This window comes from Plodia interpunctella, chromosome Z (genome assembly GCF_027563975.2).
Source record: "Plodia interpunctella isolate USDA-ARS_2022_Savannah chromosome Z, ilPloInte3.2, whole genome shotgun sequence".
In the NCBI taxonomy this organism is placed as follows: Eukaryota; Metazoa; Arthropoda; class Insecta; order Lepidoptera; family Pyralidae; genus Plodia; species Plodia interpunctella.
Genome location: NC_071324.2, coordinates 12,072,928 through 12,100,424, shown reverse-complemented (window position 1 = coordinate 12,100,424; position 27,497 = coordinate 12,072,928). Strand labels below are relative to the sequence as shown.

Below are 27,497 nucleotides of genomic sequence, written 5' to 3'. Positions count from 1 at the left end.
GTGCCCACTCCATATATTAGGTATATATTGCAGCGACATCTATCTGAATCATGGGACAGGTACCTACCATAGTAGCTGCCTAGATTAAATCTAAATCTAACTGAAGGCTGACTTACGTCTCCACGAATAAACAAATCATATCAAATTTATATTATTGTGAGTAACTATTGTAACTATTATCATTTTAATAGTATATATATATATATATATATATATATATATATATATATATATATATATATATATATATATATATTGTTGTTGTATATAGCGAAACGATTCCTATCAGTTAATACAGGGTTATTTTTAACACCAGTAATTCCACGCAGGAATCGATAGCTGACATCATAAACAATGTTTGTTCGACGAGGTTTGACAATTCTTCAAATTTTCCTTTCATACCAAAATAAATCTTTGTTTAATTGATAGATAGATAGATAAACTCTTTATTGCACCATTTACAAAGGAGTACGGTTTATCAAATCTAATTTAATCGGCTGATATAGTATAAGTACGTATACGCTATACGTTACAGCTTTGACTAAAATATGTTTTTTACAAAAATGACATTTTTGTTTAATGTCTGACGAATAAATCGTGTCTGTGCAGTAAACCGTCGACGAGTTCCCACATCTGGAGATCATCCATCAGATCATGCTTATTATAATACTGTATTGTCATCCAAACTAAATATGTGTACAAAATTTCAGCTCTATCGGTTGAAGTTATCTGCTCCAAACTTAGTTGCAAGAATTAACCCAAAACATAAGGACATGCGACATACATGTTTATTTACATTGCTAGTTAAAAATAAAATCTTGTAAAATGATGATTTTTGTCTCAACATAATGGATGTAAAGCTGCAAAGCCATATTAGCAAAGTGTCCCTGTACAAAGTGTCTATTAACCGCACTAGGTTTGCCCGCAGCTCCTCGCAAAGCAAAAGTAGCCTGTGTCCCCACCCTTCCAAATATCTCAACACCAAAATCAATACATAGTAATTGGCGTAGAAAAATACAGGCAGGTTTATTTCGATAATTCAAAAATTTTACAGAACATGGAATGTCAGTGACAGTATTTTGTCTATTTCAGTGTCAGTTTCGTCGCCCGTCTAGAAAGAGCGAAGATTTAAAGTATTTAAGAGCATCACATTAATAATAAGAAATGCGTGAGTGCATATCCATACACGGTGGGCAAGCCGGAGTGCAGATTGGGAATGCTTGCTGGGAGTTGTACTGCTTGGAACATGGAATCCAGCCAGATGGGCAGATGCCCTCGGACAAGACCGTGGGAGGAGGGGACGACTCCTTCAATACTTTCTTCAGCGAGACCGGCGCTGGTAAGCACGTCCCCAGAGCAGTGTTCATCGACCTAGAGCCGACGGTCGTCGACGAGGTCCGCACGGGCACCTACCGCCAGCTGTTCCACCCGGAACAACTAATCACTGGCAAAGAAGATGCAGCGAATAACTATGCCAGAGGACACTATACTATCGGAAAGGAAATCGTCGACTTGGTTCTGGACAGAATTCGCAAGCTGGCCGACCAATGCACGGGCCTGCAAGGTTTCCTAATCTTCCACTCTTTCGGCGGAGGTACCGGGTCGGGCTTCGCGTCCCTTCTCATGGAGCGGCTCTCCGTAGATTACGGAAAGAAGTCAAAACTAGAATTCGCTATATATCCAGCGCCTCAGATATCGACAGCTGTGGTGGAGCCTTACAACTCCATCCTCACCACACACACGACGCTGGAGCACTCAGATGCCGCCTTCATGGTGGATAACGAAGCCATCTATGATATTTGTAGGAGGAACTTGGATATCGAGAGACCCACATACACCAATTTGAACAGATTGATCGGGCAAATAGTGTCTTCTATCACCGCATCACTGAGATTTGATGGCGCTCTGAACGTCGACTTGACAGAGTTCCAGACTAATCTGGTGCCATACCCTCGCATCCACTTTCCTCTGGCGACGTATGCCCCAGTGATCTCCGCAGAAAAGGCGTACCACGAGCAGCTGTCCGTCGCCGAGATCACCAACGCGTGCTTCGAGCCCGCCAACCAGATGGTGAAATGCGATCCTCGACACGGGAAGTATATGGCTTGCTGCATGTTGTATCGAGGAGACGTAGTGCCGAAGGACGTCAATGCGGCTATCGGCACGATCAAGACCAAGCGTACCATTCAATTCGTGGACTGGTGCCCCACTGGGTTCAAAGTAGGGATCAATTACCAGCCGCCCACCGTGGTGCCCGGAGGAGACTTGGCCAAGGTCCAGCGCGCCGTGTGCATGTTGTCGAACACTACGGCCATCGCAGAAGCCTGGTCCCGTCTGAACCACAAGTTCGATCTGATGTATGCCAAGCGAGCGTTCGTGCACTGGTACGTAGGTGAGGGCATGGAAGAAGGAGAGTTCTCGGAGGCTCGCGAGGACTTGGCCGCGCTGGAGAAGGACTACGAGGAAGTGGGGATGGACTCCGGAGAGGGCGAGGGTGAAGGTGGCGAGGAATATTAACTTTGCAAGATTTACTTTACACATATATTTCTTCTAGTAGTTCATACATTCTACATTACGGTATCGTATGTTTTATTATTTTTTTCAGATAAATAAAGTATACAAGTGCATTTTTTTATTATTTGTCTTGAACTTACTTTTCAAACACCATCTCAAGATCATACCCAGCTGGGATCTCCCTAGAGAAACTGTTGCCCGTAGTTCCACTCTCGAGAATACGTTATCCTACGTGCACTTTCGTAACTAGTATTGACTTAGCTACGAAAGGACACTTTGGATGAAAATACACATCACTATTACGTGGTTACTGCAGGTACTTACCTAATTATTTCTTCTGCCATCTAACCAATGACAGAGGAAATGCCATGCCATTCTACCTACCCACCTACAGTCAGTTTACGTTAGAATCTATTCTCATAAGAATGCCAAAGATCGTGCGACATGGAGAAAAAACTGCCCAGGATCGTGTTCCGCTAATACTACCTTATCCATCTAAGTGAGTGGAAAAAGTAGAAAATCGATGGCCTGAAACGCTTTATAGTTGACTAGCGGCCAGGCTCGGCTTCGTTTGGGTAAAACCAGAATAAACAAGTAACCTATGTCACTCCTAAAGGTTTCGTCGATTTCTTTGCCAAATTTCTTCAAAATAATATAAATATTTTGAGTTTATTCATTACAAACAAAAAAAAATGCAAATCTTTTTTTATATTATTAGCACCTATGGATGGAGCCACCGAGAACCGAAACGCTGAGGAGAGTTTAAAGGGGGGGGGGGGGGAAAGTACCATCTTAATGAAAAAAAAAAACTCCATCTGACTGATAGAATATTATTGATGGTATTTCAAAATTACAATTCATTGTAAAGAATTCTTGTTATTGCGGGGATTTATGCTATTAAAACACAGAAGTGAAGTGGAAGATCTTGATAGGTGTCTCGAGCGCACACGAGGCTTGTCTCGTTTCAAATTGGTTGACAGGAACCTGCCAACAGAAAAACTATTCGTATAACATGCCAATTGCCAGTGATCCACTCTAATGGGAATATTTATAATATAATCTATTTACAAAATCTAGTGGACATCCGTCCTGTAGATTTTGCGTGAGCAAGTTACAAACATCCTCACATCAGACACGAATATATATGTCTGATTAAAGCGGCGTGTGTCGGTATTTATAGGACAGTACAACCCCTCGCACATCCCAAGCCCAAACGTTGTCAGTGAGGCGAGTTTCTGTGCAGCGTCACTGATTAAAATCACTCACTTTTTGACAAATCCAAACATCTGGAACATAATGAACGAGACGTTTGCTGTCATCCGGGCGAAGATCGTCAGGAAGACCACAAAATTGGCCATCAAGAAGCACACGAGCACAGTGAAGTCCTGGCAGGCGAGTATCATACTGTTCTTATCGTCTGGCCTTCGCAGGGGGCAATGTCTAAAATAATATAAGTATGTTTAGTTTACCCAATCAATATAATTGAGCGAGCGAGCAAAGCGATCGAGGTTTAACATTCTACTTGGGGCAAAAATACATTTTTTGTATGTATGTATGTTTGTTTGTAACGCGACAACTTTTGAACCGTTACAATACAATAACCGTTACAATCAACATAAGAAAATATTGTTCCGCTATTGTCCGTTAAAAGTAAACAAGAGTTTTATAAATTCGACGACCTCGATGGCGCAGTGGTTAAATGCTTGCCTCTGAACCGAGAGGTCCCGGGTTCGATCCCGGGTCGGGTCTTGACGGATAACTTTGTTGTAACTCAAGATGAAAAATAATCTTCTGATTGGCCCGGGTCTTGGATGTTTATCTATATACGTATTTGTTATAAAATATAGTATCGTTGAGTTAGTATCCCATAACACAAGCCTCGAACTTACTTTGGGGATAGCTCAATCTGTGTGATTTGTCCGTATTTATTGTCCGTATATATTAATATTTATGTATAAATACCTTAGGTTATAAGCGGCACACGTGTGGTATATATATTCCATTATAGAAGATATGACCCCTTCACGCTTGTTTGGGCGAACGTAAGTTTTGCGAAATTTAAAGGTCCCATACCCCTTGTCAAATTGGCCACCCAAGGGACAAATAGCAAGCATTTTGCAGGAACATTCCTCATACTTCACTCCTGAACACCGACAGGGCATTTTAAATTTACAACATTGGACTTTTGTAATATATTTATTTGTATTTATTAGCTATCATCTTGTCTGTACATAATGTAACATGTTTATTTAGGGCCGTCCATTGTGATGCTGTCTGATAAAGACTGACCACATGACGTCTTTGTTTTGTGTTTTGTACTTACCATAGATTTAGAAGATACTTAAGAAATCACAGATATAAGAACCATGGAATTAGTAAGTACTGCGTGGAGTACCTACTAATTCCGTGATAAGAACATTGCAAGAAAGTATAGACTTTCTTACCATAGATTTAGAAGATACTTAAGAAATCACAGATATAAGAAACATGGAATTAGTAAGGACTGCGTGGAGTACCTACTAATTCCGTGATAAGAACATTGCAAGAAAGTATAGACTTTCTTGCAATGTTCTTTAATAAATAATAATAATAATAAGCTAGTTTTGGCGGGAGGTTTTGGCGGGAGACCTACACAACATGAAAACTCTCCAAAGGGCCTCTATGTTTTGGATCTATATCCCCAAACCTCTCAAAGGACCGGCCTAGGCGCCGTGTATTATTAAGGAGAAACATAATAACAAATATATTAGGACAAATCAAACAGATTGAGCTAACCCTAAACTAAGTTCGAGACTTGTGTTATGGGATACTAACTCAACGATACTATATTTTATATCAAATACATACAATATATTGTAACGATAAACATCCAAAACCCGGGCCAATCAGAAAAAGGTCATTTTCCATCATGACCCGACTGGGGATCGAACACCCTCTCGGTTTTGCGATATTTAGTACAAATTACAAATTCTAACATTCATAGGTTATTTATGTTCCCGGTAAACACAGAAATCCAAGATGTCTGCTGTTGCCATTGTCATACACACATCGACATGGCAACACCGCTCCCAATCTCCGCAAAAGACAAAAACATGTACTGTACGAGTATTGTACGAGGCAGCGAAGTATTTACTAAATCCATGGGCAGAACAGAAGATTGGCGCGACGCCAGCGACCTGCCTGCTTTAAGAATATTGTATTCAAATCGAACCGAAGAAAAAGTCTGACAGAATCAGGCGTCAAAGAAATGATGACATAAAAAAATGAAAACAAATTGTACATATTGCTAAATTTTTTTAAAAAAATTGTATTAAGAAAAAAAATGTAAATATGTAATAAAATGTTCAATCTCGATTTTTTATAAAAGTAAGTATTTTATTATAATTTTTAAACTGATTTTTATTCCTTATCATACGTTCAATATACGAGAAACTGTACAATAATAAAACTATAAATACTTATCCCTAATTGGTGCTTTATTATAATATTAACATTAATATACAATATTACAACTAAAATTTAAATAATAAGGTTCTCAAAATTAAATGTTTAATTCAGCGCCTCTGATCGAGGCAGGGTTCCCAGAACACTGGCAGCATTTCCTGCCTGCACAGCGGGACCTGCGGCGAGACCTCATTGATTGGGGAAGCTGCCGGCTTTATAGTCTGCCTCGATCGAACGCGCCGCCAATTCCAAGCGGTAGGTAGTAGTAAAAGTCATGACATGATACCTTCAGGCTACTTGAATAAAATCTGACATCAGTGTTAGCAATTATCACAATTATCACATTACTTGTGGCACCACGTCTCGACCGACACCGGTATGATATCTATAATTATTTATAAATACTATTTATAAATACACACATATTGTATTGTATTGTGTTGAGTGTTTGGTAGGTAACTAAATTCTTCGTGTCGTCACCCCCGAAAGTAAAAAAAAAAAAACTGGAGAGTTTTAATCCTTCAAGCCTACCACGAAACATAAACACGCAGAATGCTATTAATGTCCACATTGTGAAGAAATTAAAATTTCAAGGTAGCGCCCATAGATAAAATTAATAATATACTTCTTTTATCTATGGTAGAGGCTCTGTAGCGCTAAAATTTTCTCGGGAGGGATTAGACGGATGAGAATATTTAACTCTTTAATTGTACAGTCAAGTTACGGTTCAGGCCAGTGCAATAGAGAAAAATAGTTACTAAAAGCTGTAATTGATACAAAATTTTGTATACAGGTATATAATCTGTTTATAAACAGGGCAAAAAGGGCGAAGCAGCAAATAAAACAAAATTTTTGTTACACTTATTTTAAATACATTGGTGACGATAATTTTAGGAACATTTTTAAATGGCAGCATTATAATTCTCTTCATGATCAATTAAATAGCGGTTCCTCTTATAAAAGGCTCTACGCAGACCAATCCGTGGCGGAATCCCCTACCACAACCACAAAAAACAGTTTCCTTTCTGTATGTACGATAAATACTTTTCCGTGGGATTTTGTACATAAAATGATTATATAGGGTACGTAATAATTAATTAAATCTTAACTTGTAATAAAATAATGATTACGTTTGTTTGTCTTTTCAGTTGGCTATACGTCTATGACTAACCATTACGCAAGTGGAATGCTGGAACCTTAATTATGATCAATCGTTAATTTGTAATGTAATGTAGTGTGGCAGACGGCAAATGTACACGTAAAAATTGGTTGGAGAGTGTTTTGAAAAGCCCTGTTTGGGAGAATATTTAAAAATGGATGATCAACAAGAAGGCGTCGTTGACGACATTAATATAATACTTTCTCCTAATTATAATCGTCCATTCCCGCAGAATGGAGACGAAAAAAACAAAATTCCGATAGAAAAAGTGAGTCGTATGAAAGCAATCAAAGAATTTGATATTTATCATAATAGCAGAAAGTACAAAATTTACAAATGTGCAGCTAAACACATAATAGGTTTAGGTCGTTCTGATATAAATAAATTAGAGAAACGAAGAAGTTGGCCCGAAACAAGTGTTAAGCGATCAAAAGTGATGATTATGCGATCTAAAATCATGAAACAAAAGTCATTACGCCCATATGACAATACATTTATAGTAAATTTAAGTTCTGGATATCATATACCATATTCATATACAGATAAATCTAAAAATCGTTTACAGACAACATTTAAAGTTTATAGATGTCAATTGAGCACCAAAGAAGAGAGCTGTTGTTGTTCCTGTAATTCAGATGCTATGTTTGAAGTTATGAAGAGTCTTTATGACTGCTACAAGAAGAAAAATTGTGACAATTGCAATTGCATTCTTTGTGGTCATTTACCACGAGAAGAAAGACGAGAGGGTGAGAAAAGAAAATCAATGGCCGCATTGGACACATTGAGCACAAAACAAAAAAAAAAGGAATTGGATAAGATGTCTAAAACAGCAGCAATGGAAATGGAAGGTAAATCTCCAGCACAAAAGGAAAAAATACTTAAAGATCTAGCTATGGCAGGGGCTCCACTTCCAGAAGGAAAAACCAAGTCTGAAAAAGCATTGGTAGCAAAAGTTCGCACAGCATATGGCATACCACAAGTACCCACTGCCCCAGAAGAAAAAGATAAGTATAAGATGGCTGAAGCTGCAGGATTAGTGGTTCCTTTGGAAGGTAAAACTACATCGGAGAAAGAGATGATTCTAAGAAAACAAGCTGAAGCAGGTTTAGAACTTCCAGAAGGGAGAACTCATTCTGAAAAGGCTCTTATAAAAAAAGTTAAGGCAACTACACCAATGATACCTTCCGCTCGGATTCCTTCTGAAAAATTACGTAAAGCTAAAGCGGCAGGTATAATTACACCTTTAGAAGGAAAAACACCAGCTGAAAAAGAAAAAATTTTAAGAGGCTTAGCTATGTCTGGAATTCCTTTACCTGAAGGTAAAACTTCATCAGAAAAAAAACTAATAGACAAGGTGAGGAAAGACTTAGGCCTCCCACCTGAACCAAAAACTTCAGCAGCTAGACGAAAGTATGACAAAGCTACAGCAGATGGAATAATAACACCACTGGAAGGGAAAACTACACCTCAAAAAGAAGCCATTCTACGAAGGCAAGCGGAAGCCGGTATACCATTACCGGAAGGTCGAACTCCATCTGAAAAAGCGTTAATTGAAAAAATTAAAGCAACAACAAAAGCAATGCCATCTGCAGCTACAATCCCTTCAGAAAAGCTACGCAAAGCTAAAGCGGCAGGTTTAATTACACCCTTAGAAGGAAAAACACCAGCTGAAAAAGAAAAAAATTTGAGAGGATTAGCTATGTCTGGAATCCCTTTACCTGAAGGTAAAACTCCATCGGAAAAAAAACTAATAGACAAGGTAAGGAAAGACTTAGGCCTCCCACCTGAACCAAAAACTGCAGCAGCTAGACGAAAGTATGAAAAAGCTACAGCAGATGGAATAATAACACCATTGGAAGGGAAAACTACACCTCAAAAAGAAGCCATTCTACGAAGGCAAGCGGAAGCCGGTATACCATTACCAGAAGGTCGAACTCCATCTGAAAAAGCGTTAATTGAAAAAATTAAAGCAACAACAAAAGCAATGCCATCTGCAACTGCAATCCCTTCAGAAAAGCTACGCAAAGCTAAAGCAGATGGTTTATTAACACCTTTAGAAGGAAAAACATCCGCTCAAAAAGAGAAAATATTGAAAGGTTTAGCTGAACGTGGCTTGCCTTTACCTGAGGGGAAAACTGCATCGGAAAAAAAGTTGATTGAGAAACTCCAAAAAGAAAAGCCAACCTCAGTGGCCGCAATTCCTTCAGAAAAATTACGAAAAGCAAAAGCAGCAGGTCTACTTACACCATTGGAGGGCAAAAAACCAGCCCAAAAAGAAAAAATATTAAGGGGTTTAGTTGAACATGGAATACCATTACCCGAAGGAAAAACTGCGTCCGAAAAGAAATTAATAGCCAAAGTTCGAAAAGACATGGGTCTGCCACCAGAGCCTGCAACTGCGGCTGAGAAGCAAAAGTATAATAATGCTTTAGCTAAAGGAATTATTACTCCATTACAAGGAAAAAATCGAGCACAAAAAGAAGCTATTTTGAGAAAACAAGCCGAAGCGGGTATACCTTTACCAGAAGGTCGAACGAAATCTGAAAAAGCATTAATTAAAAAAATTAAAGCTAGCTCTGGTCCTCCTGGTGCTGCTCCACCACCACTACCACCTGATAAAGCAATGAAACTGGACAAAAAAACACGTAAAAATATAAAAGAAGGGAAAGGTCCTAGTGATGAATGTATTTGCCCTCTCTTAACCCCCTTATCTGAAAGAGAAGAAAAAATGGCTATGAAAAGTCCATCAGAAAAAATGCGACAAGCCAAAGCTGCTGGATTGTTAACGCCGCTGGCAGGAAAGTCACCATCTGAAAAAGAGAGAATTTTAAAAGGACTAGCTCAAACTGGGTTACCCCTACCAGAAGGAAAAACTGCATCAGAAAAAGCTATGATAGAAAAAATAAAAGCCACTACAAAACCGGTTTCTTCCGTAGCTCCAATTCCTTCCGAAAAATTGCGTAAAGCTAAAGCAGCTGGCTTAATTACACCTTTGGAAGGAAAAACACCAGCTGAAAAAGAAAAAATTTTGAGAGGATTAGCTATGTCTGGAATCCCTTTACCTGAAGGTAAAACTCCATCGGAAAAAAAACTAATAGACAAGGTAAGGAAAGATTTAGGCCTCCCACCTGAACCAAAAACTTCAGCAGCTAGACGAAAGTATGACAAAGCTACAGCAGATGGAATAATAACACCATTGGAAGGGAAAACTACACCTCAAAAAGAAGCCATTCTACGAAGGCAAGCGGAAGCCGGTTTACCATTACCGGAAGGTCGAACTCCATCTGAAAAAGCATTGATAGATAAAATCAAAGCCACGACAAGACCTGTCCCTTCTGTAGTTCCAATTCCCTCTGAAAAAATGCGTAAAGCGAAAGCAGCTGGACTTATTACACCACTTCAAGGTAAAACACCGAGTCAAAGAGAAAAAATCTTAAAAGGGTTAGTAGAACATGGTATACCATTACCGGAAGGGAAAACAGCGTCAGAAAAAATGATAATTGATAAAGTTCGGGGAGACGTGGGCCTCCCACCAGAACCAAAAACATCTGAAGCTAAACGGAAATATACTAAATCACAAGCTGCTGGAATAATCACCCCACTAGAAGGGAAAACACCAGCACAGAAAGAAACGATTCTTCGGAAACAAGCAGAAGCCGGTATACCTTTACCGGAAGGTCGAACTCCATCTGAAAAAGCTTTAATTGCTAGTATTAAAGCAACCGCAGGTCCAACTCCATCTGCTACTACCCGTATTCCTTCGGAAAAGTTACGAAAAGCTCAAGCTGCTGGTTTAATGACCCCTCTTACAGGTAAAAAACCCAAAGAAAAGGAACGAATATTAAGAGGCTTAGCGAAAAATGGAATACCTTTACCGGAAGCCAAAACTCCATCTGATCAAAAAATTATTGACAAAGTTCGAAGAGATATGGGTCTCCCACCTGAACCAAAAACTCCAGCTGAAAGAATTAAATATAAACAAGCATACGCATCCGGAATTATTACACCTTTAGAAGGTAAAACTCCAGAACAAATAAAAAAAATTTTACAGGCACAGCATGATGCGGGCATACCACTCCCTGAAGGACGTAATAAAAAAGAGAAGGCATTAATAAAAAAAATTAAAGCAGGTCCACCCCCAGCTCTTCCGCCCGACAAAGTAAAAAAATTAGATGCGAAAACGGCCAAACTAACTAAGGAAGGAGGAGGCCCTGTTGACGAATGTATTTGTCCACTTTTCACTCCGGAATCTGAAAGAACCAAAGCATCAATGATGTTAAAAGAACCAGGTAAAATTACGAGTGAAAAACTAAAAGCAGCTAAAGCTGCCGGATTGCTGACTCCTTTAGCAGGAAAAACACCTGCTCAAAAAGAAAAAATACTAAAAAGCTTAGCAGAACAAGGTCTTCCACTCCCTGAGCCTAAAACACCTTCTGAAAGACAGCTAATAGACAAAGTTCGCCATGATCTCGGATTACCGCCTGAACCAAAGACACAGGCTCAGAAAGACAAATATGCCAAATCACAAGCCGCGGGATTGATTGTACCGTTAGAAGGTAAAACACCTGCAGAAAAGGAGAAATTATTAAGAAAACAAGCTGAAATGGGTTTAACTTTACCTGAAGGACGAACCCCATCCGAAAAAGCTTTAATTGCAAATATAAAAGCCACTTCAAAGGCCAAGCCCTCTGTTGTTCCTATAGCATCAGAAAAACTACGAAAAGCTAAGGCAGCTGGTCTTATCACACCACTAGAAGGAAAATCTGCAGATCAAAAAGAGAAAATTTTGAGAGGTTTAGCAGCCCATGGAATACCGTTACCACAGGGTAAAACAGCATCTGATCAAAAAATAATTGATAAAGTCCGGAAAGATATGGGTCTACCACCTGAGCCCACAACCTCAGCTGCCAGACAAAAATATAATAATGCATTATCTGCTGGTATTATAACACCATTAGAAGGAAAAACTCCAGCTCAAAAAGAAGCAATACTGAAAAGACAAGCGGAACTAGGTTTGTCTTTACCGGAAGGCCGAACAAAATCTGAAAAGATGTTGATTGATAATATTAAAGCTAAGACTGCAAAGATACCCTCTGAAGCTGTCATGCCTACAGAGAAGATACGTAAAGCTAAAGCTGAGGGTTTCCTCACTCCCTTAGATGGAAAGTCAACAGCTGAGAAAGAAAAAATATTAAAAGGTTTAGCAAAATCAGGTATGCCACTTCCAGAAGCAAAAACTGATTCAGAAAAAGAATTGATGAAAAAAGTTAGAACAGAAATGGGTTTACCACCAGAACCCAGAACATCAGGTGAAAAATCGAAGTTATTAAAGGCGCACGCAAAAGGAATGATAACACCACTCGAAGGGAAAACTCCAGCAGAGAAAGAACGAGCATTGAAACGTATGATAGAATCTGGTGTACCTCTTCCAGTAGGCAGGACTTCCTCAGAAAAAGCTTTAATAGACAAAGTAAAAGCCACCTCGAAAGCTCCGTCTTTAGTGCATTTACCATCAGAAAAGCTGCGCAAAGCCAAAGCAGCCGGATTAATAACACCTTTAAAAGGAAAAACACCTGAGCAAAAAGAAAAAATTCTTAGAGGGTTAGCCATGAATGGTTTACCCTTACCTGAAGCCAAAACAGTGTCTGAACAAGAGTTAAATGATAAAGTTAGAAGGGATCTTGGTTTATCTCCAGAACCAAAATCTTTAGCCGGAAAACATAAATATAATAAAGCTCTAGCGGATGGTATCATCACTCCATTAGAAGGAAAATCTCCAGCCGAAAAAGAAAAAATCCTACGACGCCTAGCTGAAAATGGTATATCATTACCAGAAGGGCGAACACCTTCAGAAAAAGCGTTGATTACTAATATTAAAGCTACAACAAAACCTATCCCATCAGTAGTATCGATTCCATCTGAAAAATTGCGTAAAGCTAAGGAAGCAGGATTAATCACGCCACTAGAAAATAAAACGCCTGCTCAAAAAGAAAAAATTTTGAGAGGTTTAGGAGCTCATGGCATACCATTACCTGAAGGCAAAACGCCATCTGAAAAAAAATTGATTGATAAAGTTCGAAGAGACATGGGGTTACCACCAGAACCAAAAACTTCTGCTGCAAGAAGAAAATATAACTATGCACAATCCAAAGGAATTATAACACCATTAGAAGAAAAATCTCCAGCGCAGAAAGAAGCCATTCTACGAAAACTTGCTGAAACTGGTGTGCCATTGCCAGAAGGACGAACTCCATCGGAAAAAGCATTAATTGACAAAATTAAAGCAACAACAAAAGCGATGCCATCTGTAGTTCCAGTTTCGTCGAAAGTCCAAAAAGAAAAGCCAACCTCAGTGGTCGCAATTCCATCTGAAAAATTACGAAAAGCAAAAGCAGCAGGTCTACTTACACCATTGGAGGGCAAAAAACCAGCCCAAAAAGAAAAAATATTAAGAGGTTTAGTTGAACATGGAATACCATTACCCGAAGGAAAAACTGCGTCCGAAAAGAAATTAATAGCCAAAGTTCGAAAAGACATGGGTCTGCCACCAGAGCCTGCAACTGCGGCTGAGAAGCAAAAGTATAATAATGCTTTAGCTAAAGGAATTATTACTCCATTACAAGGAAAAAATCGAGCACAAAAAGAAGCTATTTTGAGAAATCAAGCCGAAGCGGGTATAATGTTACCTGAAGGTCGAACGAAATCTGAAAAAGCATTAATTAAGAAAATTAAAGCTACCACTGGTCCTCCTGGTGCTGGTCCACCACCACTACCGCCTGATAAAGCAATGAAATTAGATAAAAAAACACGTAAGAATATAAAAGAAGGGAAAGGTCCCAGTGATGAATGTATTTGCCCTCTCTTAACCCCCTTATCTGAGAGAGGAGAAAAAATGGCTATGAAAAGTCCATCGGAAAAGTTGCGTGAAGCTAAAGCCGCTGGATTATTAACGCCATTAACAGGAAAGTCACCTGCTGAAAAGGAGAGAATATTAAAAGGTTTAGCTCAAACTGGATTACCACTACCGGAAGGAAAAACAGCATCAGAAAAAGCCTTAATAGAAAAGATAAAAGCTACTACGAAACCCGCTCCTTCGGTAGTTCAAATTCCTTCTGAAAAACTGCGTAAAGCTAAAGCTGAGGGTTTGCTCACTCCAATAGAAGGTAAATCACCAGCTGAAAAAGAAAAAATATTAAGAGGTTTGGCAAAGGCAGGTCTGCCACTACCTGAAGGGAAAACTCCTTCAGAAAAGGATTTAATTAAAAAAGTAAGATTAGAAATGGGTTTACCGCCGGAACCTAAAACCTCGGCTGAAAGAGTAAGACTACAAAAAGCTCACGCAGCTGGAATTGTAACGCCGTTGGAAGGTAAAACTCCAGCCCAAAAAGAAAAAGCGTTAAAACGTATGATGGATGCAGGCGTCACACTCCCAGAAGGCAGGACTCCCTCTGAAAAGGCATTGATCGCAAAGATCAAATCAGAAGGACCAACTCCGTCAGTTATGCCAGTTTCTTCAGCTAAGTTACGAAAAGCAAAGGCAGCAGGGCTATTAACACCATTGGCTGGTAAAACACCAGCTGAAAAAGAGAAAATTTTAAGAGGATTAGCAGATGTTGGAGTTCCACTTCCCAAAGGACACACACCGTCGGAAAAATCTTTGGTTAAAAAAATTACTCGTGAATATGGGATCCCACCAGAAGCTAAAACTCCATCTGAAAAAGATATTGTACGCAAGGCAAGAGCGGAAGGTTTATTCACACCTTTAACAGGAAAATCCCCAGAAGAAAAAGAAAAGATTTTGAAAGGTTTGGCAGCGGCTGGATTGCCCATGCCAGAAGGGGCGACTCCATCTGAAAAGATGTTAGTTAAAAAAGTGCGGCAAGCCGAGGGATTGCCCCCTGAATTAACACCATCAGAAAAATTAGGAAAAATAAAAACCAAATCAAGAGGCATTGGCGTTGGTGAAAGGAAGCTTAGTAAAAAAGGAGGTCTTACAGAGGAAATTCAAAGTGTTACCAGAACTACTAAATGTGACCGAGGATGTGGCTGTGATCGAAAAAAAATTAGATTTAAACACAGTTACGTCAAAATTAGAGTTACCTCACCTGATATTTCATCATGGTGTTCATGCCCTCAGGAATGTATTCCTGGCGTAAAAGGTGGAGTTTTCGTTGATAATGAAGGAATCAAAGTTACTGTAGGGAGAGTAACTGAGCAACCATCTTTTCCTAGTGTTCTTAATAGGAAACTCAAAGATCAAAAAAGCTTACAATATATCTTTATAAACAAATTCGTGAGCAAATTTAATTCTGATATTTACAGCGATGAAGCTAAAGATTTGAAAGTTTTAGAGAATCCGTCTGAATTTATATTCTCTGATTCAGATGTATCAACATATGCTATTTATTCAACTAGTGAGTCTGATACAAGTTTTATGACTAATAACTCATCATCTATCATGGATTATGGATATAACGTTAATTGTTTCTCTAATTTTTATGTCAGTCATTCAAAAACAAATCAAATTAAAACAGATTCTCTATATTCAGATTCTGAATATTATTTAGTCGAGAGCCTTACGTCGACTAGTACGAAATCTCTGGTAACCAAGCAACAATCCACTTACTTAGATTCTCCATCACTATTGAGCTTATTACTAATTAAAACTGAATCATCATTAAGCCTCTCTACAAGTTCTAACATAAGCGAAGGTACACATACAATAAGTGTTATATCATTCATCGATAGTAACTTTTCCGAGAAATCTAGTCATTTCTTGAATACAAAATATTATGACGTATACGACAACGAACAATTGGCAGATAAATGTCCAGAAAATGCTGTGAGTTATAACAATGTTAACAGGTAAATATATCTTTGTATATGATTTTTTATAATATCTTTGGGCCCACCCCATGAAATATTTGTATGGCGTTGCCCAAAATTATATAAATTTGAATAATGAAATGACCTCTCATTTAAAATATATATCTGTACTTATTTTTACAGCGACTTTGATAATACTCAATACTCGATTGATGCTGAATCCATTGATAAAGATGAGAAAGCTTTCATGGAAACGGAAGTCCCGATTTACACGTTATCTGAAACAAGACACGATTTCACGGAAAAATGTGACTTGAAAAAAAGTCCCGTCATTGTAATTAGCAATCTGAGTACCGATCGAGACGTCATTAATGTGATCGATAAAATACTTGAAAGTAAAAAAATATCAGATTCTTCAATTTTCATTGTTGTTTCTTCTTCTGATTTTGGTTCAGAAATAACTCCGGATAGTCAATCGACCATTTGCATTCAGGTTTCACAAAATATCTCTCAGTGGATGTTGAAAAATGAAGGTGAGTGAATACTTTCAAAAGAATTTGTAGTTATATGTATTCAAATCGTACCTTAACCGTCTAACCTACTAGTCCCATTCACATTGAGTTTTCATGATTTTATGATTATTTTTTTACGCCAATCCTGAGCTTCCCTGCTTCGCAACCCGGAAGAAACTGGTATCATGCGAAGATGAGAAAGAGGGACAAATTCATTTTCTTACAAAAACTAAACTCAATCACGTACACATCGCCGTTGGGTCCGTTAGCTACGAACATAGTCCACGAAATATATAAACGCGTAGCACGTTACTAACATCCAAATGCTGTCCACAAGGAAGAACGTGTGGATGTGGACGCAATTACGTGCTACGTATTTTTGTCCATAAAAATAAAATACAATATCAACAGCAGTTGTTTGGAATTTATCAAGATCCTAACACTGGGTTCCTTGGACAACAGCTAGTAGGTACAATACATAAAAGCCAGAAAAGACTTGAATTCAAACTACGACTTTCTCTTTTGTGAATCAATGATTTGTCTAAATATAATATTATCATTTGGCCATCATAATTTCAGTGCCGAACAAAGAATCGCTGTATCCACGAGGCCTCAGTATTTTTCATAAAGGAAACATGAATAGACAAGACGATACAATCAACGAAACAGTAAACAACACACCACCGTTACAAAGTTTTTGTAGAACTGTATTTAGACGGTCCAAAAGAATAGTATTAGGCGACAAAGAAAAACAAATATCTAGTTTAAACATAGATGTGTGCAATGAAACACGTCCCAAACAAAATAAATGTAAAAGCACCTGCGGTAAAAAAGAAGAACGAAAGACGTGCACAGAAATAGATACAGTCAACGAACCCACTCCAGTTGAATGTAAAAGAAGAGGGAAATCAGATGGTGACAAAGAAGATAATATGGAACGCTTAGAAGTAAGCGTCGGGAGATCAGTAACGTTTGACGAGGGCAGCAATCGCGATATTATTTACACCGTAGATGATGGTCAAAACTGTGACATGACCAATGTTATATGTTATGAAGAGAGTATGGATACAACTTTGGACAGGCCGTGTTGCTGCGGCCCACCGCCCAATCATTTGTCAGAAGTACGTTGCGTTCACAGCGCTCTTTCGGAGTTGATCGTGCCTCTCATTTCATCTCAAGGAGATGCGCAGGGTAAGAATTATGAATTAATAAATGACAACATTATTACGCCTCATCCTCGTTCGAGTCTAAGCTACCATGAATTATAAAACAAATACTATTAAATTGCGGGCACTCTTTTTTTACACGATGCGTTCACGATATGGTAAAAATAAAATGTTTGTATGTTTCATAATAGGCATGTTTTACCAGGTCATTAGGTTCGGCCCGTGTCCGCACTAGCATGTCTCGACGTGTGTGGGTAAAAACTAGAATCTAGATACAATAAAGTATTCATCTTACGGCTTATTTACATAAAACGAGTAAATCAATAAATAAATAAAATTAAAAAAATAAAAAAAAAAAACTCAAATATCTTTATTGCAGTAACTGTAGTACTAGATATAGATGGCACATGCGATATTAGCGTAATATTACACTTTAATACATACTATTTCCTACATATACTGACATACAAGTTAAACTTTTTGAACAACGTATATTTAATTTGTCTTAATTGCACACGATATAATTATATGTAATATGAATTCCATATAATTATATCGTGTGCAATTAAGACATTGGAATACATATTCCATATAATTATATCGTGCGCAATTAAGACAAATTACCTTACGAGAGTAAATAGGTATGTACGTATTTATTCTCGAAAGGTCGTAAGTCCGGCTAAAAACGAATGCCTGCGGAATTATATATATATATATATATATATATATATATATATATATATATATATATATATATATATATATATATATATATATATATATATATATATATATATATATATATATATATATATATATATATATATATATATATATATATATATATATATATATATATTTCATTCTCTATAATAGAACTAATCATATCGCTTTTTCATTCTTCAATCTCGGTCTTTCATTTCTTTCATATTCAAGCATTCAATCCCTTCCGATCAGTATTGCATGCTCACATTAATTTTATTTTTCAGGTCTAGATATTGAGATGAGTTACTCACACAAAAGGAAACACAATTATGGCGATACCAGCAATGGTAAATCATTTTCCGTATCTTTGCATAGCAGATCAAAGATTTTAAAAATTAATTGTATTCCTTAGGTTATATCCTGACACCACTGAAATATTTTGAGCAAAATATGAATATATAGTATATATCTATATAAACTCGAACGTACAATTGAAATAAACACCGTATTGGAAGACGGTTGAATAGATTTAGATTGCGTATCTGATCAAAGTTGAGATCAAAGCTAATCTAAACTACCTAAGGATACTCTTGTCTTCAGTCGTGCATGTATCACGTCACGAGACTGGTAAATAATGTCCGACTTGAAAGAAATTATAACTTATTTCAATAATGTGTTTAACGCAGTTTTTTGTAAAGATATTTATTTGTAAAACAGGGGCACGGAATAACTAATGTTGGGGATGCCTTTTACTAGATGACTTTCTGAAAATACTGAAATTTAATAGCAACTTCGATTCTGTATTTTAGAATTAATGGGTCGAGGACAGACTAATTGGTCTGTCCTCGACTTTATATTATATTAGGTATAATTCGCCATTTAGGTTGAAAACATTGTTAATTACTTGAAACTTGAAATAAAACGGGCGTACCTTTTATACCTCCGACGTTTCTAATGGTACAACGACACATTGTCAACGAGCTGCTGACCCGAAACACCAGTTGTTTAATACCCGTTTTAAGTAATTAATAATGAAACGCGAAATCTCAAAATGAATGAAATCATTATTATAAAGATTACAATAACAAAAATACATATTTGAACAGGAATAAAAAACCCCTAAAACAAGAAAGTGAACTTTGTTTCAATGTGTACCCTTTACCAATTACTGGTCCAGTCAAGTATGTGTGTGCAACTAAACATAGTTTACATTTTATAATCTCCTTACGAACTACAATTTTAATTTGAATTACCACGTATTAGTGAGTATTAATAATAATAGAACATATATTTATAGAGGCTAATATAATGTAATTCAAATTCAGCAAAGAATGAATCCAGTGTTTTGTTTGCAGGTCTCAATGCATGTAATATGGGGACCCAAACCAAGGTATTAAAACCGGTGCAAAACTCGGCGTCTGGCTGCAAAAGCTGTTTCCCGTGTTCTGTTACAAACAATAAAGTTAAAATAACTATCATTAGAAAACATGTATCGACGAATACATGTGAATCTTGTTGCCCACCTGAAACTGCCGAAGCACAATGCGTTTCGACAAATACAAGTGTACCACCTTGCCCTCCTGAAACTGCTGAAGCTCAATGTGGCCCGCCCAAATTGAAACAATTGGTATGCGAACATGATTGCCTGTCGGCTGATGAAGACAACGACAAAGGTAGCAATAAATTGAAAAAAATGTTAAGCAAAAAAGAAAAGAAACAAAAGAAAACCAAGAACAAACAAAAAGTAAATTCTAAAGATGAAGAATTACAATGTTCACCTGATAATTTGATGGATACATTAGAACAAATGATGAGGGACATGAATCAGGCACTAAATAATGCTGATAGAATTTTAAACAAAGCACAGAATCCCACAGACGCTTCAAAAGGAAAGAAAGCTACAGCACATAAGAGTAGAGCAGGTGGAAATAATTCGCCACCGACGTCGGGAGGATGTTACAGTCCAACATCAATAGATTCGCCACCAACTTCGAAAGGATGTTGGGGATCAGCACCAAAGGATTCTGCACCTACTTCATCAGGACGTAGGGTCAACGCACGCGCTCCTAAAGGGTGTTGGGGTTCATCATCAAAAGATTTAGCACCGACTGCAAATGTATCTCGAAACTCACCACCGAAAGATTCAACGCCACCTTCTAGAGGTTGTTGGGGTTCAGCATCAAAGGATTCAGCACAGACTTCAACTGGACGTAGAGGATCACCACCTACTTCGAAAGGATGCTTTGCATCAGCACCTACTCCCAGAGGGTGTTGGGGTTCAATGCCGAAAGATTCAACACCAAATTCAACATCGCCTTCAAGGGGATGTTGGGGTTCCGCGCCAAAAGATTCGACACCATCTTCGAGGGGATATCGGGGTTTACCACAACAAGATTCATCACCACCTACAAGTGGATGCTGGGCTGGACCACCAATAGCAAGAAACCAAAGAAATTCACCCCCAGGTATTTACCCATCGTTATTTTAAATCTTTTTTTCCGTTTATTTGACAGATATCGCATTTTTGCAAGCTTTTATCTTTTTTATATTTGGCTTTGGCACTTATTAATAATTAAGTACCGCACTGATGTCATTGCTACTTAATAGCTGGTTGGAAAGTGTTATGAGAGCCCATCTTCCGAAAGTGGCGGTTAAGCAACTATTTAATGGTCGGCCTCGGGATGGGTTACCAAAAAATCATTTCAAGACGCGAGGTTCCACCATAGAATAGGACCCTCATAATCTTCCAGTGGATGTCATATGAAACGATTAAGGGATACATAGCCTGGGCAGAATCTATACTATTGTTATAAAGAGGTAAGTGTTTGTGAGTTTGTATTTTTGACGTAATCGGGTAATCTCAGAAACTACCGATACGATTTCAAAAGTTCTTTCACCAAATTCAAATTCAAATCAAATTCAAAAATTCAAATTCAAATCATTTATTCAGAAATTATACCTTCACAGGCACTTTTTCTCGTCAATTTTTATATTTATAGTTATTTCTCACAAGCTACAAACTACTGGCATTTCGGAACGACCACTGCTGAGAAGAAATGCCGAAAGAAACTCATTTGAACAGTATTCGTCCCTATCATGCCAGATCGGCTTACCATTGACCGTGGGGACCATGCTTACCATGACCTCATTTAACCATGAGAATGATACATTATCCAAGATTGTTATAGGCTATAGTTTATCTCAAAATTCCCACGGGAGTGAAGCCCCGGGCGACATCTAATACTTAAATATATTTGCAAGTTCAATAAAAGCAAAAATAAACTAGCTAGGTTGGATCTGGTCAGACACGTCCACCGATTTTTTTTCCACCTATTCGGCTCCATACTATCGTGGACCGCAGTTCATCGAACTTGGCGAATTCAGGATACATTACTAGTTATTCATTGCAGTAAATAAAAGCGCTCATACAGTCTACGCAATGTTCACGCCCTCGCGTCGGCATCTTTAGTTCGGCTACATATGTAAATAACCGGCTTCGCTCGGGTAAAATCATAATAAATTATACACCTAAACCTTCCTCATGCACCGCACTATCTATTGGTGAAAACCGCATGAAAATCCGTGCAGTTGTTTATCCGTGTTTTGTTGTGAGTTTATCGCGAACAGACAGTCAGACGCGGCAGAAGACTTTGTTAAAAAACTCACACACGACAAACGTGGTTTTTTTGACGTTTTATAAATAACCTACGCTTCTTACGCATGTCCGACTCGCACTTGGCCGGTTTTCTTTTTTTCTTCTTTTTTACTTCTTACTACGAATAAATGCCACGATTCTAAACCAACCGGAAGGATATTAAATAGCTACATTCAATATAGGCTAAGTGATCCAGAATCCCGAAATTCCCACGGGAAAGAAGTCGCGGGAAAGAAGCTAGTATATTTAAACGACAAAACTTTACTGGTTTCCATCTCAAGGAGCAAAATTTTCCTATATCTGTTGACTTATAAGACTAAACATCTTATAGCACACTAATAGAGGCTTTGATAAAAGTCACTGGTCATATAAAAGCTGTTTAAGGTCACGGTGTAGACTAGACCTCGTTTTAAAACTTACACTTTTACAAATATACGGCTTGAAACGAGATCTAGCCTTAAGGGACTTACCGCCGTCTTAAGGGACTTTTTGCGCTACAATTATTTACATATTACATCCTATTACAAGTATCTCTTGTTAGAAAATTTACGCTACAAGCACTTGCAATCCTTTTACGTAGTCTTATAAACGTTTACTGGATTACATTATATGATTCTTATAAGAGCTTAAGTCTTATAAGTGTTAACATTATTTAGTCTCGTTAACGTTTTGTTCTATTCTTTTATTTTTAAGAAAAGTTCTCCTGTAAACGTTTTGGATATAGCTACTGAAGATAATAAAGGATTGATTTGTCTTTGTTGTGACTTCTAATGGATTGCTTGTACCAAACTTGCACGTTCTGCTACTATTATAGGTAAGATTCTACATATATGTGCTGCATTTCCTATTATTAAAGTCTGTCAGTCTGTCCACAGCCATTTTGTATTTTTGATCTTAAAAAAATGGTTGCCTGTAAAGTCGGTTTTACGGGCGAAGATTTTACGTGACAACGTCTTTTTACGCGCACGGCAGACCGATCATAGTTGAGTGGGAGAGAGACGCAAGGCATTCGGCGGGCCTCTCTCTCGTTCGGTGACTCATCGTAACGTTACCGGGCGTTACACTTTTTCATAAGTGACTCCCACTGACAACCTAATTTAAGACGTTGTCACGTCAATAAAAATTACTAAAATGCTTTGTAAAGCTTTAGATAAATGCATTGCAGTATAGACCGCAATCCGATCTAACAGGGCTTGTATTTACAGATGGTGGTAATGTGACCACCCATTTTATTTTCGAGTTATAGAAATACAAATCTAAATAATACATTAGGTACCGGTTTTCGTATTTTAAGATTTTTAGAAGAAATTGTAACATAGAACGAATTTATTTTTTCACTCAACACAGCCATTACAACATTATTTATGAAAAACAATGGACCACAATTACCATTTTTGGATAAATCACACCTATAGCGACATGAGCTAGAGCTATTCAGATTTTTATACGACTCTGTGATCTTGTAATGCACGCTCCTATAAACGCTGACAGGATTTTTATAGGACTAACAAATATAAAGACCATATTTCGCTATTCGCTACTTAATTTGATTCCCTTTGTGTCAATTTTGTAAGAATAAACATTTTTCAGGAACCCAGAGAAATAATTCCAGCAAAGATGTAACTTGCCCGAGCAAAGCAAAAACGATTCCTACACAAGCTGGTAAATACACAGATTTATATATATATATATAGTGAGTAAATACATGCAATTAATAATAAAACACTTGAATTAAATTCAATGTTTCAAAATACTCGCGAGGACCGCGCTATTATCGCCAGGCGATGAAGGGTTAACAAATAAAAGTAGATTAAATACATTTAGCTACAGGTTTCTGTTTGTTTGTGTAATTTAGTGAACAACTAACATGTTTTCAGGAACCCAAAGAACTAGTTGCAGCAGAGATGTGTCTTGCCCGAATAAAGCAAAAACAATACAAACACAAGCGGGTAAATACTAGTCGTGGGCGTTCGTTTTATTCAACTGTTTTCTATGCTCAACGATCCAACTGGTTTAATCATAATTGCAAAAGTAGTTGAATGATTTGCTACCAACATGGCCGCGCGCGGCGCGAGACATGGCGCGCCACGGAAACAACCGAACGTAGAACTGTAGTGTTAAAGAAAAGAACTGTTTTTTTCCTAACTTATTATTGTTTTCAAGTGTTTTGCACGCAACGCGCAATGCGTTGAGCCAAAAACGCTACGAATCAGATGAAAAAACATAGCCACGTTGTTATATCAAACCAGTTGGCAACGCCAACTGGTTTAATAACTATATAGTTGCTCGTTGATCCAAAACAGTTGAGTTTCATTGGCTGTGTTAAGAAACATGTGTAGGCACTTTGAATTCTCAATCAAGTCATAGAAGTATAAATACATAGTAGTTTATACTTGTATGGCTTTTAATTGAGAAATTATTTTTTTATAATACATAATATAGTTATAATCAAATTAAATTTACATTTTCAAAATTCGAGCGCAAATCACGTCGCTTATCTAATAACGGGATTCTGTTGTGGAGGTCCTTTTTACATATACCTAAGCATATCGTTCAATAAGTACCCACAGCCAAAATTTAAAACATTTTCAAAAGACAATCATTTTCTTCAAAATCCAATTGTAGCACAGAACTGTAGCGTCGCCCTAGAGGTATGCGGAGTGGGTCGCTAAAAGAATTATGTTCCATTTTCATGAGACTTGACATGTTTCGGTTTCGACCAAAACTGGAATAGCAACCAAATGTTCGGTCGATCACATAATTTTATTTATCTACTTTAGAAAAGATCCCAAAGGGTCAAAATCATGACCCCAACCTTAAAATAGTTTTTCCCTTCTTTCATACTAAACCTTATGAATATTCAATAGTATGGGAATATGTTTTAGGCTTTCGCGCTTTGAACACAACTACCTATATATTAGCGGGACTTCCTACGGGATATCTTACGGAATCCATGCATCAATATTTTCAGTGCAATATAAAACTTTGCCTTTGATGAATTTTAGATTGCGACGTCTGTTTTCAGGCGGGCCGTACTCTCAAATGCCTCCGGGAAGCTCGAGCACATGCTTATCTAACCATGATAAATGCGTTTGTAACAATCCAGACAAAGGCTTGTGTGCTTGCGATGAAAAGACACGAAAGAAGAAGTATAAAGAGGCAATGAAGAAGAAGAAAAAAGAAATGAAAGAACAGAAACGTCGAGAGAAAATTAAGAAAAACAACAAATGTGTGTGTCCTGAAGAGGAGCCTCTGACCGCTACGTCGGAATATGATTTTACTCTATTAGATCAAATCTCAATCACCGAAGAATGGATTGATCTAAAACGCATCAGGCAATTGCAATCCGAACAGACGCAAGTGACATCAGGATTCAACATTGGTTTTAGGAAAAGGCCGAGATCAAGCTTGGAACAATTCCCAATGTTCGAAAATAGTTTCGAGGACGCTTTGGAGTACTACAACATGTTCCCGACTCCTCAAGACGAAGAAGAGAGAATGAAGAAGGAAGGCAAGGTTTGCCCGTGCGAGGATCCGATCATAGACAAATGCCTATGTCCAGAAGACAAGTTGGCGCTGGAATCAATTCCGCCCGGTCCCTTATTCATAACTGAATCCTCTATGGAAGAAGAAGAAGGAGACTTGAACCTTGTTCCGGAGGGAGGAATCAAGTTCTTACTCACCGGTAAGGGTTCCCATTCGAAAGGTCTTGGTGGTTTATGCTGTTTCGATTTCATACAGCAGGAAAGCGGAATACTACAAGTCATTGATAAGAAAGTAAGTAGTATATCCGTATAAACAAAGACACGTGTACACAAATGTCGTCTGTCCATATTGTTTATGTGAAGTTTTTATAGGTATTATTTTGAATGAATAGTAGTACATCCATTCTTTTTAAATTGTGTAGTGAAATTATAATCATTTGTTTTGATAACGAAATAAATATATGATCACCTAAAATTGTTTGTATAATGATTTTACGTAAACTTGTTACTGTACTTATAAATATATGATCACCTAAAATTGTTTGGATAATGATTTTACGTAAACTTGTTACTGTACTTGTCCAGTCCTACGAAAGTAGAGAAATACACTAATATGTAACCGTAAAAGAAAAATCTTCTCTTCTACCTAACTGGTTAGGTAAGAAAGCTGGACAACATGGTGGACGAAGGCGTAATTTTATGTAAACTTGTTACTATCTTTATAAATAGTGTTTGTGCTGTTTTGGCTTCGTTTAGTATTAAAACTATTTTGAAATGTAACTTTAAAAACAGTCCGAATTAAAGTTCCCATGGCACCCTCAGGGGTGCCCACCAGGGGAGCCTTGGGTCCGGAATGTATTTTTTTTTATAGTAATATGAGGACAATGTTACTGTTTCGTTCTCGCGAAGTCCGCGGTCAGTATAAATAACAAACTGAGTTCACCACCAGCCTCATGCCTGACGTCATCTCTCCTTGGAATTGCTATTGTTTCCTATCATCTACCAAAGCGTGTCTCGTCTCCTCGTGCGTCGGAAGACACGACATGCGTGCAGCATATGGAGTGGTCCTAATACAGGACGGATCCACATGTTGAACTACGTTGTGGTGGTCCACGGCATCCGAAATAGATAAAATAAGCATATCCTAAATTATCCTTGGCAAACATACATACAATTGCTCCATTGAATTGGATTAGGAAAAAAGAACTGTTCCCGAGGGAACGATATTAAATGCGGCCGAAAGCTATATATAAGTACCTAGCCCGCGTCTTTTGTAAGATATTTCCTCGAATGACGGATGCAGGCCAATTTATTTGGCTCATGGATTTAATAAGTACCTACTTCGTTGTACGGAGTACCTACTAAATCCATGAACTGGCTAAACATGATTATGCCCGCCATCGCTCCTTCACCAATCCTTCGCCGTTATTCACAGCCAATTTTGCGCCTGCATTCCAGCCGAAAAGCCGAAAAAACCCTTGATGCACTTGATCCATGGGTGGTCTCGTCGTTGCTCAATAGCATCGAAAAGCAACGGTCATGTTGACTTATGCCAGGTTCGCGGCTCGCCATGTTTGTTGAAGTATTTCAAAGCGATAAAGTATTAATGCTCCGAATGCTGTTTAACCCCTAGTTGATCAGTACGACGAGCCATCATCGGTTTAAAAGCAAGTCGCACGTGGATTCCCGGTTTTAAGAACCATTGACGATTCTTTTCCCACAAGATAAAATCTTTGTAGTTTAAAGCTAAAGTATGTTTTGCCTCGTTCTGTCACAGGCAAATGTTGTAAATTGCGACAGAGACAAAACATACTTTGGCTGAGTTAACTTTTTTATGAATAACACGGTAGGCTTGTACCACAATGTTTTTATGTCTGTGGCTCGTATGTATCACCAGATGAATCTAGTCACTTACTAAATCCATGATCTAAGCATTCTGTCAATGAAAGAACTCACGTGTAACCAGAAGGAACGTCTATTAATTAACTTTAATGTAAAACGGTTATTTTAGCAGATATTCCGATTTGCCGA

At 37.9% G+C, this 27,497-nt stretch overlaps 3 protein-coding genes across 7 annotated transcripts in view; 2 read left to right on the top strand and 1 right to left on the bottom strand.

Moving 5' to 3' along the window:
* Positions 1 to 52: 52 nt before the first annotated feature.
* On the top strand, positions 53 to 2,635 carry LOC128683197 (tubulin alpha-1 chain-like). 2 transcript variants are annotated; one of them, XM_053768541.2, is made up of 2 exons: positions 53 to 156; positions 1,093 to 2,635. In XM_053768541.2, exon 2 carries the CDS (start codon positions 1,165 to 1,167, stop codon positions 2,515 to 2,517), a length of 1,353 nt encoding a protein of 450 aa, XP_053624516.1. In that variant the 5' UTR covers positions 53 to 156; positions 1,093 to 1,164; the 3' UTR covers positions 2,518 to 2,635. The 2 variants fall into 2 exon arrangements, with proteins under 2 accessions (XP_053624516.1, XP_053624517.1); XM_053768542.2 differs by lacking the exon at positions 53 to 156 and adding an exon at positions 244 to 370.
* A 695-nt stretch (positions 2,636 to 3,330) lies between these two features.
* LOC128683155 (tyrosine-protein phosphatase non-receptor type 61F-like) overlaps positions 3,331 to 27,497 on the bottom strand; it is a 69,526-nt gene continuing 45,359 nt past the window's right edge. The window contains exons 9-10 of the mRNA XM_053768439.2: positions 3,781 to 3,954; positions 3,331 to 3,498 (exon numbers count right to left, since the gene is read on the bottom strand). Coding sequence (XP_053624414.1) covers positions 3,372 to 3,498; positions 3,781 to 3,954 — 301 coding nt within the window. The 3' untranslated portion in view covers positions 3,331 to 3,371. The remainder of the gene's footprint in view (positions 3,499 to 3,780; positions 3,955 to 27,497) is intronic.
* On the top strand, positions 5,763 to 25,935 carry LOC128683153 (nascent polypeptide-associated complex subunit alpha, muscle-specific form-like). Of its 4 annotated transcripts, none has more exons than XR_008406255.1 (10): positions 5,763 to 5,880; positions 6,073 to 6,213; positions 7,107 to 15,982; positions 16,127 to 16,476; positions 17,035 to 17,646; positions 18,611 to 18,673; positions 19,682 to 20,791; positions 22,675 to 22,795; positions 23,572 to 23,643; positions 23,859 to 23,913. XR_008406255.1 is itself a non-coding variant. In XM_053768435.1 (10 exons), the coding sequence occupies exons 3-10, from the start codon at positions 7,272 to 7,274 to the stop codon at positions 25,777 to 25,779; spliced, it is 11,763 nt and encodes a 3,920-aa protein (XP_053624410.1). In that variant the 5' UTR covers positions 5,763 to 5,880; positions 6,073 to 6,213; positions 7,107 to 7,271; the 3' UTR covers positions 25,780 to 25,935. The 4 variants fall into 4 exon arrangements, 3 of the variants coding, with proteins under 3 accessions (XP_053624410.1, XP_053624411.1, XP_053624412.1); XM_053768435.1 differs by lacking the exon at positions 22,675 to 22,795 and adding an exon at positions 25,007 to 25,935 and having other exon boundaries at positions 23,859 to 23,930; XM_053768436.1 differs by lacking the exons at positions 22,675 to 22,795; positions 23,572 to 23,643; positions 23,859 to 23,913 and adding an exon at positions 25,007 to 25,935.

Coding starts and splice junctions, on each gene's coding strand:
- LOC128683197 (XM_053768541.2), top strand. CDS start 1,165: ATGCGTGAGTGCATATCCATACACGGTGGGCAAGCCGGAGTGCAGATT.
- LOC128683153 (XM_053768435.1), top strand. CDS start 7,272: ATGGATGATCAACAAGAAGGCGTCGTTGACGACATTAATATAATACTT. Junction 15,983..16,126: donor AGTTATAACAATGTTAACAG/GTAAATATATCT, acceptor TTATTTTTACAG/CGACTTTGATAATACTCAAT. Junction 23,644..23,858: donor AACGATTCCTACACAAGCTG/GTAAATACACAG, acceptor ACATGTTTTCAG/GAACCCAAAGAACTAGTTGC.